This window comes from Miniopterus schreibersii (assembly GCF_964146895.1).
Source record: "Miniopterus schreibersii genome assembly, chromosome: 16".
Classification (NCBI taxonomy): domain Eukaryota; kingdom Metazoa; phylum Chordata; class Mammalia; order Chiroptera; family Miniopteridae; genus Miniopterus; species Miniopterus schreibersii.
In genome coordinates, this window is record NC_138116.1 from 7,069,710 (window position 1) to 7,083,423 (window position 13,714).

The 13,714-nt window shown below is 39.2% G+C and overlaps 1 protein-coding gene across 3 annotated transcripts in view; it reads left to right on the forward strand.

Annotated features, from left to right (window-relative positions):
• Nucleotides 1-13,714, forward strand: part of ABCA9 (ATP binding cassette subfamily A member 9) — a 44,633-nt gene that overhangs the window by 14,192 nt on the left and 16,727 nt on the right. For all 3 annotated transcript variants that reach the window (XM_081115854.1, XM_081115853.1, XM_081115855.1), the window contains exons 11-22: nucleotides 1,754-1,815; nucleotides 2,345-2,455; nucleotides 2,891-3,066; nucleotides 3,261-3,380; nucleotides 3,598-3,736; nucleotides 4,220-4,310; nucleotides 6,437-6,576; nucleotides 7,088-7,207; nucleotides 8,400-8,598; nucleotides 10,412-10,578; nucleotides 11,263-11,396; nucleotides 13,308-13,445. In XM_081115854.1, coding sequence (XP_080971980.1) covers nucleotides 1,754-1,815; nucleotides 2,345-2,455; nucleotides 2,891-3,066; nucleotides 3,261-3,380; nucleotides 3,598-3,736; nucleotides 4,220-4,310; nucleotides 6,437-6,576; nucleotides 7,088-7,207; nucleotides 8,400-8,598; nucleotides 10,412-10,578; nucleotides 11,263-11,396; nucleotides 13,308-13,445 — 1,597 coding nt within the window. The remainder of the gene's footprint in view (nucleotides 1-1,753; nucleotides 1,816-2,344; nucleotides 2,456-2,890; nucleotides 3,067-3,260; nucleotides 3,381-3,597; nucleotides 3,737-4,219; nucleotides 4,311-6,436; nucleotides 6,577-7,087; nucleotides 7,208-8,399; nucleotides 8,599-10,411; nucleotides 10,579-11,262; nucleotides 11,397-13,307; nucleotides 13,446-13,714) is intronic.

The window sequence follows — 13,714 nt, forward strand, 5'->3', positions numbered from 1 at the left end:
TTTTACTTCCTGCTGATTCCCTTATTTCCAAGCAACTAGAAATCCCTGAATTCTTTAGACTTTTGCTCAAAATTTGTCTGTGATTCAGCGTTGACTTTATTTCACTCCTCAACGACACCTTTCCAGTCCACTTCTTCCTCTCACCTATTTTAACTGAATCGTTGTGATATTGAGAGTCTCTGCGGAGTTAGCTTCTCAAGCGCGGAGGTTTAGCGTGAACAGACACCGCGGCAGTCTTCTGTTGTTCTTCAGGAGTTCCTGCCGTATTGTCAAGGATTGCCATCTCTCTCCGAGCTGGAACTCGAAGTTCCACGTCCCTTCCAGGGTCTGAGCCAGAACCGGGTGCGATCAGGGCTAAGCAGAGACTCTCACATATCTGTCGGGATGGCCTAGGAGGTGTGCTCTGTGCACTGGCAACCCAAGGCTGCCGTCCTGCTTCGTTGCTGTGGCCTGCACGGCCACCAGCGGGCCAGTGCACGGGGCTCTGCGGCTGTAGGCCGTTCTGCCCCAGAGGCCAAGGCAGCTGGGCTCACAATCACTCCTCAGGACAGAAGGCAGAAGGATGGAAATTAAAATGCATGACTGTGCCAACCAGAGTGGATTCTGCCTAATGTAGAATGTACTGCCTAAACATGAAGGCTATATTTTATTAAAACATGGGGGGCGAAAATCCGTCATTCATATTGTGTATTTGGTAGGAGAGAATAAAACCAGCTAACAGCCATTAGTGCCTGAAAAAGAAAAGGTGGGGAAACAGAGCTGAAGAAAAGCCAAGCAACTTGCCCAGTGCCTCACAGGTTTGGGTAAGAGGCAGTACTGGAGCCCATATGTGCTCAACTCCAAGGCCATTGCACCTCACTGCCCATCCTCTCCATAGTTAGTCCCGTACTTAACTGGATTATACCCAGGCTATGGACTGAATGGTGCCCCCCCCCCAAGTAATGCAAATTAGTGTCTTTATAAGAAAAGGAAGAGAGACCAGAGCTCCCTGCCACAGCAAGAAGGCAGCCATCTGCAAGCCAGAAAGGAGGCCTCACCTGCTGGTTTGTTGTGAGGATGTACAAAAATAATGCAGATGAAATGCATGGGACCTGACTTAGAGCAGACCTTCAATGTATTTTGGATTTTTTCCCTCTGTAATCAGTTTCCCTTATCTTTGTCCCCTTATCTCATCTTGTTTGGAAGTTTTCTATACACCAAGCATTCTGCACTGTATGCATAGTATCTTAGCCAAACCAACAGGTGAGGGCTCCTTCCTGGCTTGCAGGTAGCTGCCTTCTTGCTAATGTCATCGACATTTTACTGCTGAAAAACTGAACTCAGTGAGTTTAGAGTCCATAGAATCTGTAAGAGAGCTGGTGATTGGCACAACTGGGACTTGACCCAGGCCAGGATGGTCTCGCTCTGAAGTCCCCATCTTTCTACTGGGTGTGCCACTCCTTTTTCTACACCAGTATGGCCACCATAGTATTCCTCTCGTTGCTTTAATTTCCTGCTTTCCTCTCAGTCAGTCATCTGTCACAATCCTCAGAGCGTTCTATTGCCATGCGCTGGTTTGTAGTGTAGCTTGTTCCATGTACCATGACCAGGGGTGTTGTCTTTAACGAGAGGCCCTAGAAGCTTCTGCAGGTCACCTGGGCCTGTGTGAAGGAAGACAATCCCCAGGTTCCCTCACAGCCTCGGTGACTTGATGTATCAACCCTCTGTCCCCTACAGTCTCCTCAAAACATTCTCGTCTTTTATTTTTTTGCAGAATAAAAAATCTTAAAAAGGAATATAAAAAAGGAAAGCATGGAACAGTAGAAGCTTTGGAAGGTAATAAAATGTCATATTTAACATGGCTGGTTGGTTTGGAGACTATGTCTCACTGGGATGCTGTCTTGGTAGAGTAAGAACGGATATTCCGGCTGTCGTGATGCTCCTTTGTTTGAACACAGTACGCTTCCTTCCCAGTAAATGAAAAGCCATGTAACGATTTTAGAAAGTTGGCTGCACCCTTGATATTCTACGGGTTTGAGAGATGTGTGATGCCATCATGATAGTTTATTTTCCACTCATCACATTCTCTAATCCTAAAGCTATCTTATTACAGTCAGCCCATCTTTAATAACAAAACTGCTTTGATCTTCAACATTGTTAATCATATAATAATATATTATGGTAATATTACAGCTATAAAATGTGTATCACAGCAGGTGCAATTTTAAAGGAAAGAATTCGGGGATGGATTTTATTTTGACTAAAGCTAGCCAAATATACTCATGTTATAAGAATTTATGAAAATTTCAGAGAATGTAAGGTTACTATGTAAGCTCTGACTGTAACTTTTTTGAAATAATGCCAGGTCTGGTATTGGACATATATGAAGGCCAGATCACTGCACTCCTTGGTCACAGTGGAGCTGGGAAAACAACCCTGTTAAACATACTCAGTGGACTGTCGGCCCCAACATCAGGTGATGAAACAATTATCCAATGATGAGAACATGGGCAAATGAATGAACTGTGCATTTCATTAGTTAATTAGTTTATTACTTGATTTCAATAGTAGTTTCATTAACTACTAGTCACACTCAGGTATTTTAAAGTTTTGGAAGTTTCTTCAAGTTATTCTTTTATAGATTCATGTTCTCTTTATTTAGGAAAGTCTTTGTGGTTTAAATATTTCCTGATAAGTAGTTTTAGGCTTATTAATTGGCATCCCAACTGGATCAGATGTATTGTGAACATTAAAATTTTAATTAGTCAATAGTGTATTCCTTACAGGTAGGTAAAATATCTTTAAAGGACTTTCGTTATGGACATATATTGTTTCTTTGTTTGTTTCATTTAAAAATATCTTAAATAAAGCATGTAACATTACCCTGGTGCTGTCTTTCTTTAACTTTTAGGATCGGTCACCATCTATAATCACTCACTTTCGGAAGTGGCTGACTTGGAGACCATCAGCAAGCTCACTGGAGTCTGCCCACAATCCAATGTGCAATTTGGCTTCCTGACCGTGAGGGAAAATCTCAGGCTCTTTGCTAAAGTAAAAGGGATTCAGCCACAGGAAGTGGAGCAAGAGGTAGATTCCATGTTAGATGTCACACAGCCATGGAGATGAAATTGCTTACCTAGGAAATTCTAAATGCATTTGTGCTGTTTCTACCAAGTCCATTGTCCAAAGGGCAAACAGCCCCCTTGTAATGAACAGCAAAATGACAGTGTTTTAAAAATAAACATGCTGGGTTTTGGACCAAATATTCTTTATTTGGTTAGGTACAACGAATTTTACGGGACTTGGAGATGGAAAATATTCAAGACATTCTTGCTCAAAATTTAAGCAGTGGCCAGAAAAGGAAACTCACTTTTGGGATTGCCATTCTAGGAGACCCTCAGGTAAATGGAACTAAGATTACCAGTGACATCAGATTGAGGACTGTGAAATTATTATATTCGGTCAGACTCAATTTGTAAATGCTAAATGCAAAAGAGCAGTTACAGTAAAAAACTAAGTACTAAGCTATTTCTCCAAATATGTCTACTAGTATATTGCTTTTTAAAAGAATTCTGCCTGGAAGGGGAAAATGATTTTATATGTTTTCCTGTTGTGCAGATTTTGCTACTGGATGAACCAACTGCTGGATCGGATCCTCTCTCAAGGCACCGTGTGTGGAATCTTCTCAAAGAGAGGAGATCGGACAGAGTCATTCTCTTCAGCACCCAGTTCATGGATGAGGCTGACATCCTGGCTGGTGACCCTTGCTTTTCTTTCATGTATCTTAGTTGAGAAATCGGGAACACGTGTGGAATACGTATAGATTCGTTCCAACACAGTTGCCATGTGCTTGGCTGCCATGAGCCAAGACGGGAGAATCTTTTGCCCATTTGAGTACCTACATCCCCGAGTACATTGACCCTAGTGCATTGGTTGTAAAATACGTAGCTCTTCTCAGAGATATACTATGCGTCATTCGGTATGAATGTCAGCTGGCTTGAAACAGATCCTTTCAATGTATGATAAGTTTTCTAAGTACACTAGAGAATAAACTAACATATGCATATCATTTCAGTTACTGGATGACAAAGAAAGTGGCCTACATGTGATCAGAATTCCAATGCATCTGTTTTAGTGGGCCATGCTCGTAAAATGCATTGTTTATTAATGGTTTGTTCTTTTATAAATAGTGGAAAAACAACTCAATACCATTTTTTGTCCTGTTTTTTTTTCTACTTAGATCGAAAGGTGTTTATATCCAATGGGAAGCTGAAGTGCGCAGGCTCGTCCCTGTTTCTGAAGAAGAAATGGGGCATCGGCTACCATTTAAGGTAGAACCTTCTTGTTGGAGGCAGGTTAGAACAGGTTGGAGATGCTGAGGTGATATCAATATTAGTGTGTTAAAGTACTAATATTACACAGGACGGGCTACACAACTGGTGTGTTCATTTCAAGAGACCTGTGTTTCAACTGAGCCACAACGGCTCTTTTGTAGCTAGAACAAAGGATATGTGGAGTTGCAGACGTTAAGCCATGTTTCAATACAATTTTTGGAAAATACTTTCGCAACCTTGTTTGCTAAAAGAAATGTATCCATATTCCAGCCCTTTCTCTTATCATGTTTCGGATGCTTATTTTGGCTTATTTTGACAATTTCAATAGCCTCCCCTCGGTGCCCCCTGAATTCATTTTCTCCTTCATTCTCTCCTGTCTCCTCTCCAGCTCATAGTTACTGTCATTATTAAGCAAAGCCTATCTAAGCATTGGCTGTGTTTAGGTACTTGCTAAGATATGGACACACAGAGTGCTCATATGATCATATTTAATCACCCAGATGACTTCCAGATGGTATTACCGTTCTTCTTTGATATGGCGCAGAGTTTTAATAATCTGCCCAACTCACATAATTTATAAGTGGTAGAATTTTTGGACCAAGATAACAGGTGTGATATGAATTGCTCCCTATATTTCCCACTAAAATATTAATATTTCTTTAAAAAAATAATTCAGGTCACTTTATCCCCAGTGATTAAATGAATTCCCCCATTATTTACTCCAGGTGTTTGATCTGGTCAAGTCTACCATCTCAGCATGGTTGTTTGGTATGACCTCATTGAACCCATACTTTCCAACTGAAAGGAACCACCCACTGTTCTCAAGGTGTGTTCCGTGGTCTTGTCTCTGCTTGAGATGGGACATCTGTTTAACACATCTTCCTCCAGCTCATTCAAACTATGTTCCAATCTTATCCATTCTGGAAGGTCTTTTCTGAATGTTTTCTCTTTGAAAAGCACCCACTCTTCTGGAACCCTGAAAGCATAATTTTGAATTGTTGCCTTAGGCTATTTAAATTCCTTGATTGTCAGTAATTTCATTTATAGAACAACAGTAATAACACCTACTTTTCGTTTAAGGCTAAAAATATTGGACAGATGAGTAATTAACAAGGTGCAAAGAACTTAATCGTTTAACTCAACTTCTCCCTCACTTATTTTATAATATGCTGCTCTATATTATATTTATATCATGTTATATATATTTATATTGTATTTTGTTATGAGCTCTGTTAGAGAAGGTTCTTTATTCTTCTTGTTTGGTATCCTGGAGAGTGCTTAGCACAAAACCTTGTAAACACACAACAGCTTTTACTAAAATCTATTTTTTTTAAGTTCGTGTCATCAAAGTCAGTTGTGATACCTCATCATTCTATAGCTTCAGTAAATTTCAGTGCATGTGACTAATAACAGGGTTGCTCAAATCTAATGATTTCATGAAGAACTTTGTGTGTTCTCATAACAAGACAGACTAGCTTTGGCTTGAATACATTTTGGATTTTAAAAAAAATAGTAGTAACACCAGCTAACATATATTGAGGGCTTACTTAGTGCAAGGCCCTGTGCTATCTTATACATATTTTATTTTATTCTGTATTTTGAAATTTTTTGAGAGGTTAGTATTGTTTGATCTCACAGATGAGAACACTGATGCTCAGAGACATTAGATCTTCATTCTGGAACATGGATCAGTAGAACAATAAAACCATGTTCTTAACAACTGTACCAAACTACCTCTGTCTTTGTTTTTCCCATGTTCAAGAGCTAGTTTTTGCAGAACTCATACTTTACAGCAAAGGGAGAATTCAAAGTTGAGCTATTGAACAGATGGAAACGACATTGGGCATTGTCTCCCACCTCAGCTCAGCCAAGACCTAGCCAAATATCTCTTTTCTCCAAATGACAATCCTTGAGTCACCTTCTCTATCTCTAACATCCCTTACACCACGGGGTATAGATGATATGGTTTGGACTATATTATTATTTTTATGTCTCACTTCTTCCATTAGATTTTACATGTTTTGTCTCATGAACATTAATGAAAGCACAAGCACGTACTACAATTGTTTGTAGAGATCGTGTTTGAGAAAAATAACTCTAATTTACTCTTTTTTAAATGTTAGTTTGCATTTGAATGAAATGTGCAATCCAGACAATATAACATCACTTGTTAAACAGCACATCCCTGATGCCAAATTAACAGCACAGAGTGAAGAAAAGCTCATATATATTTTGCCTTTGGAAAGGACAAACAAATTTCCAGGTAACAGAACGTAGAGACTGCAGAATGATTTATACTGATGTTATAATAGCATTAGTTCTGTTGCATTTATTATTGTAAATGTCTAACAATTATCCCTAACATGAAAGTATAAATCTATTTGCTAGACAATATTTCTTAAGTAAATAATGGGGTTGTAAACATATAAATTTTGGGTTGACATATTCAATCCATCCATAACATTCCCCATAATTTATCAATTAAAACTTTAAAAACACATTAAGTAAAATGTACTAATTTATTTTAGAATCCTTCACATATGTAGTTTTCTAAGAATGAAAAAAATAAATGTTTAAAATTTTATACTCAAGAAGACATGGAGACTAACATACTGTATTAATTATTTTATAAATAAGGGAATGTCTATATGATAACTTTGTTTCCGATTAATGCATTTGGTCTATCAAAAGTATTTTCTGTTTTTAAAAAGCATAGTTATTATCAATCTCATTAAAATTATATTCCGTTGGTGCATTTTTGTGTCTACCTTTAGACCTCTACAGGGATCTTGATAGATGTTCTAACCAAGGCATTGAGAATTATGGTGTTTCTGTAACAACTTTGAATGAGGTGTTCTTGAAACTAGAAGGAAAATCAGCTATTGATGAATCAGGTAAAAAAAAAAAGAATTTTATATTTCTGTGCAATATTTTATCTTGAAAATATGCTTTGAATGATGAAACTATATACTTTTGGAGTATAATGATTTATTCTAGTCTTGGGAAAATATAGAGCAGATAGAAATGTACTTCTGTTTCCTTCCCTTCTCTCTCAATGCTGGTCTCCCATCTTGAATTTCCTATTTTGTACCATGCATTTTACTAAGCATGTGGAATACTGCAGTATGTAAGACTGGATCTTCATGGAGCAGACAATAAGTACATAATATAATATTCCTTGTGTATAAGAGCTATAGAGAAAAGAAAATTAGAGTTGTAGATTGACAGTTACTTTTCTTATATTTTGATTATATCATTCCAATGTCTTCAGGGTTCCATTGTTACTGTTGAAAATTTTCTGTCTGTCTAATTGTCATTACCTTGGAAAGTGTTCTACCTTTTCTCTCTAGTGACTTTAAGATATTTCCTTGTTTCTGGTTTACGATCATCCTACTGTGTGTACTCTTTACCGTACTTTTCCATTTTCTGGGTGTGTTTTTCTGATTGATCAAGTGGGGTTTTATTTTTAATCCTTTTTTAAGTTATACACTTGATTATCTTTTCTTAGTGGTTACACTTACCTTTTAATGTTCATGTAGCTTTCTGAAAGTCTAGAGTTGGTCAATTTCTCTAGGCGCTTCTTTTATCTTGTTTTCAACTATACCTATATTTAAAAATATTTTTTATCTACCAATTTCATATTTCCAGAGGGGAAAGGGAAGGGGGTCTATGTGTATTAACTCTTCCACTTGGGTCAGAAGTACTAAGATAGTTTATCTCTTGCCATGAATAGATTGTTCTTCTTGGCTAAATATAGGTTTCTTTCCATTGATTTCCCTATAATGAATTAAGTCCTTTAAAGTTGTAGTCACAGAACTTTTTTTTTTCTTCAGAAAATACAAGGTTTTCTTTTATTATATCATTTTTTTCTTCTTGTAGTGCATCTTTTTTGTTTTTGTTTGCTTGTTTTGCTTCATTCTCATTTCTCTAGCAGGTACTCAAGTAAAACCATGAATTAGATTACTGGTACCTTTGTCCAAGACTCTCTACTCTGACACCACGGGGTGAATTAGATGATCATAGGGAAATCGAAATAATTCACATTTTAAATGGCACTTTATAAATTACTGATTTTACATTTTCTAGATATTGGAGTTTGGGGACAGTTACAAAGTGATAAGACAAAGGACACAGGAAGCCTTGTTGAGCTGGAACAAGTTTTGTCTTCCTTTCATGAGACAAAGAAAGCAGCCAGCAGCATGGCTCTCTGGTGGCAGCAGACCTGTGCAATAGCAAAAGTCCGCTTCCTAAAGTTAAAGAATGAAAAAAAACCTCTGATGACCATGTGAGTACCCAAGGGTTTCAGGTGTGTTTGGTAGTCACATTCAAAATAAATTCAAGAGAGAGAGAAGGGGACTACAACTCCAGATGAAGTAAATTTCAGCAACTGTATGTGGCCTTTTTAACATGGAAGCCATTTTTTTATTGCTTAGGTGAGTGTGTAATTAAAATAGATAAAGTACGGGGGGTTTCTTTTAATTTCACAAAGAATCTGCTCTTATCAAAGGGTTGATGTAGTGTACCGGAAGCATGAAAGTTAACACTTAGGTTCCATCCCAAAGACTTGCCTCTGTTCCAGCCATAGCTTAGCAGAGGCTTCACTTCACTCTCTGGAACCTCTACAGTTCCCTCCAGCTTCTGGTTCTTCACTGAATACTACCTCTTTGCATGAGCCCTGCTCTCCACCCAGGACACTCATTCATTCAATGATATGTGTGAGCACCTCTGCATAACACTGTGGCCAATGTGTGTAACACTTATCAAAATAGATCAGACATGAGATTTGGCTCGTGAAGGTATTAGAAGAACTGCAAAAAAGCATAGTGAAAAATTGGACCAATATTGTTAACTATAGCATTCAGTACAAGATATATTATGTCCAAATAGGGGCATCAGCCTGGCAAGCGTAGCTCAGCAGTTGAGCATCGACGCATGATCCAGGAGATTGTGGTTTGATTCCCAGTCAGGGCACATGCCTGGGTTGCAGGTTCTGTCCCCAGTGGGGGACATTCAGGAGGCAGCCAATCAGTGACTCTCTCATCATTGATGTTTCTCTCTCTCTCTCTTCCTCTCCCTTCCTCTCTGAAATCAATAAAGATATATTTTTTAAAAAACAAATAAGGGCATCATAAGAAGAATTTTACATGAGAGGGAATTTGAACTTGGTGTAAGAAAGTGGAATGTTTAGCTAAGGAGAGAAAGCAGGGTGGAAATTCAGGCAGAGGGAGCAGTTCTGAGCATGGAGATACATGGGCAACCTGAAGAACTGTTATTAATTTGAGTTCACTGCAACACAGAGTATGCAAAAACTAAAACTAATTTTGATAATATATTACATAGAGCTAGAGAGTTCGGACTTTGGGACTAATAAGGAACTACTGAAGCTTTATTTTTCTGGTTATTCTGTTCAATGCCAAGAAACTTAGCAGAGCAACAGTACAAATGGTGTGGAAATAAAAGACACTGGATACAAGGGGAAAAGCCATTTAGGACAATATTAAAGGAGGTCAGGAAAGATATAATTAATATCCAAACTTGAAAAGTAGAAGAGAGAATATGTGCAGGCAATAAATAATAATGATATGACAGATAGAAATTTTCTACCATTTGGAAAAGGGGTGGATGGGAGAGAAATGAGTATAAAATAATCAAGCTTCGGAGCCTGAGTGAATAAGAAAATGTTGTAATTTATAGAAATCGGAGATAGGAGAGAGCAAGTTTCAGAGTGTAGTAAGTCTAGGTATTGGTGATATGCCAGCTTGCGGTGCTCCCCAAAAAAGAAGAAATGCAAGACCGAGACAGAGCAAAGATGTGGGCACTGGAGAGATTTAAGTCATAATCAGCAGATTTCATGACCTTGAATGACATATTTAAAGGTACAGGGAGGCATCTGGGGAGAGAGAAATACCAAGGATAGCTTCATAGGTACCATCTCATTTTAGAAAGAAGGAAAGGTGAGGAAAAGCATGATTTGCATATTGGTTAGTGTTTATCATTTAGTTCTATTAATATATCCACTATCTGCCCAAGTGTAAAAACCTACAAAAGTTGCTGCACATGAATTTTTTTAATTTTCTCTTACCCTTTTCTTTATGCAGATTACTGCTTATGAGCATTAGCTTTTTCCCCCCGTTTTTGGAATATCTATTCTATAAGCTATACGGAAGGAGTTATTCTTGGGGACTGTCTCCCGATATGTACTTCCTCTCACCGGGACAACCGCCTCAGGCTCCTCTGACACACTTACTGGTCATCAACAAAACAGGTGAACTTGAAGCTCAAATGCCACCTGTAAATGTTGTTCTTGTTGAGAGATTCCCCAGGCAGCATAAACCATGAAGGAAAAATAGATTCTGTATGTCTTAGAAATCACACATGATGCCAAACAGAAAATTAATTTAAAAATGACAAAGAGAGGGTTGGAAGTTTGGTTTTAGAAACACATTTGGCAAATTTGCTTAACCATTGGCTGATGCTTGAGATCTTTCCATAACATTTTTCAAGTACTAGATGCATTCTTGGGCTCTGGAAAAAAAGTATGTTCCAAATTTCTAAGAAAATAGGAGATGAATATCTTCAAGGATTACAGAGTTAATTTTCAATAGTATTTCTTAACTTTATTTTTATTGTCGACTCTATTACAGATGTCCCCATTCCCCCCCCGCCCCGCTTGCCTCGGGCCAGCATCTCAGTGTTGTCTGTGTCTGTGGGTTACGCCTGTCTTTGCACCAACAACATTACAAGTAAAACGCCTAGCGTCTGGGGAAAGTCGCCTTGTCCTATCCCTGGTATCACGACGGGTTTTAGTGCCACAGCATCACTTCTGCCTTCTTAAGGAAATCCTTAACCCTTACGCTGGGAATGTTCGAGGGACGTTCTCCAGCTGTTGTGGTTTTTAATATTATTTGTGTTGTTTTTCTGCTTCTTTTGCTCTTTACCTTCTGGGCAGGGTCAAGCATTGAAAGCTTCATACAGGCACTGAGGCAGCAGAACATCGCTCTGGAAGTGGATGCTTTTGGAGCTCGACACGGCCCTGACGAGCCGTCATACAACGGGGCCATCACGGTGTCCGGGGACGACAAGGTACGCGGGGCCCCGACGGCCGCCCCCCGCAGGGGCTGGCCGCGGTGACCGCCAGGGCCTCCACGTGGCACACGGTGAAAGGCTGTTTCAGTTCGTTCCCGACCGCACTGTGTGCCCGGCTTTGATTAACAATGAGCTTAGGTCTTATTAACTCATGTTCCATTTCAGTCATTAATATAAATCTTCCCAAACGGATATCAGTCACATGACATTTTGGTGAATCCTCCAAACATCGGTCAGATTGATACCTATTGTGAACTTCAGCTCCTCAACCAAAAAGAAATATTAGCTTTTGTTTGTTTGTTTGCTTGTTTTACAGTAGAATTCTGTGTGGTTTTTATAGGAGGGGGAAACTCCAGTCCTACCTGCTATGCTTTACTGAAAGGGGTCAAATCTTTAGATAAATATTTATGCTCATCTCTCTGATGTTAACAACAAAAAAACTTAGTTTCCTGCGACTTGAAGTGCGTGGTTCATGAATCAGGATCATTGGATCGCCTGGGAGCTTGTTAGAAATGCAGAAGCCCACGCCCTGCTTCAGACCTGAGTTAGAATCTGTGTTTTAATAATATCTGTAGAGGATCGGTGTGTTCATTAAAGTTTGAGAAGAGCCGCCTTACTTGGCAGTATTTAAGATGGGTGTGTTTCGCATAAAAATGTAAATTTCTCCCTTCTCTTAAACAATTCCTCCATGTGACCGTCTGGCCGTCCGGGTGGAACAGAGAAACGGCTGCCCAAGCGAGCCTGAGCCTTCGCCGTGCCGTTCGCTGCCCGCCCTGCTGCTCCACAGCTGTGCCGCCCGCCTGGCCCCGCAGGGCCGCGGGCCGAGACCCCGCGCAGGCGGGTGGGGAAGCGAGCAGACCGGGGCAGACGTGCGGCTCGGCAGTTACCGTCACAGGGCTCCACCACTGGCAGCTTTTTAGTTAATTTTTAGACGTGATTTCCAAGCCAAAAATAAAATCGGAAACTACCTTTGATCGAAGCAGTCCTTGATATGTCTTGGTCAGGTTTGTTTCCAGTACACTCAGAAAAATCGTTTTTAAAATGGCACCCTTAACGTCGATAAACATCGCTTTAATGAACAGGGTAGACACAGTTCACTTGATTTATTTATAACTGTGAAAATGCGTGCTCAAAGCTGGCTTCCCTTTTTGGCCAAAATAGATAATAATTTACTTACATTCTTTTTATTTGGGATAAAAATAATCATGTCTTTAAGATATATATATATTTTTTATTTTTTCCGCTACCATTTATCCCCTCTCTGCCTTCTCCCACCTCCATCCTCCCCCCAGCAATAGTTTACATTTATATAATGTCCATTTTTAGTGTGTGTTTTCCCAAGTTTTACTGAGATATAATTCACATACAGCATTGTATGAGTTCAAGCTGTACAGCATAATGACAACTTAATATTGTGAAACGATTTTAAAATGTCGTCTGAAAAGAGATTTTCCATGCAACGCTGCGATCGCGAGCTCAGTGTCTGGGAAAACCTATGCTTTCTTACAAAGCTGCCTGCCTCCTGCTCTCCACATGTGCACCCCTTCTTCGGTTGTAAAACGAATGCATCACATTTTGAAACAAAATCTACCGCCCCGCGAAAGTAAGTTTGCACTACAGAGTTTCACAGGGTTGCTGCTAAAAATCAAGTGAGATATTTTGTTTTGTGAGAGTGCAGGCACGAAAAGCCACACGGCTGGAGTGGTGGCCAGTGAAGACCACGCACGATACTGGATTTCCTGCAGCATATTGGGACTTCGTCAAATATTAGCGATGGCGGCATTCGTTGGATTCAGTGCTTTGGCCTTACTGTGTTGTCAATAATTTGAACGATTTCCTATCATAGTCTTGCATTAGATTTTGTATTGGCTTTTGGAGGCCTCCAAATGCATATTTGTTTTATTTCAGAACCCGAGATTTTCAGTAGCGTGCAATACCAGAAGGCTGAATTGCTTCCCTGTCCTCATGGACATCATCAGCAACGCGCTGCTTAGAGTTTTTAATTCTTCAGAGCACATCCAGACAGACAGAAGCACATATTTTGACGTAAGTATAATATACCTCGCTTATCCTGAACCATAGAATTTTTCAAAAACATACTTAAAATGCTAAAATAACATCATGTTAATTTTTATGAACTTATTCTTGACTAAGTTTATGTTTCATATAAGTTACTATGTACATACATACATACACATGTATATACACACATACAATATTTAGCAATAATTACATAACATTATAAACTTAATTGGATGACTTAGGGTCAATGGAACAGCAGGAAATTCAATTAATTGGGGAAAAAGAAATGACTT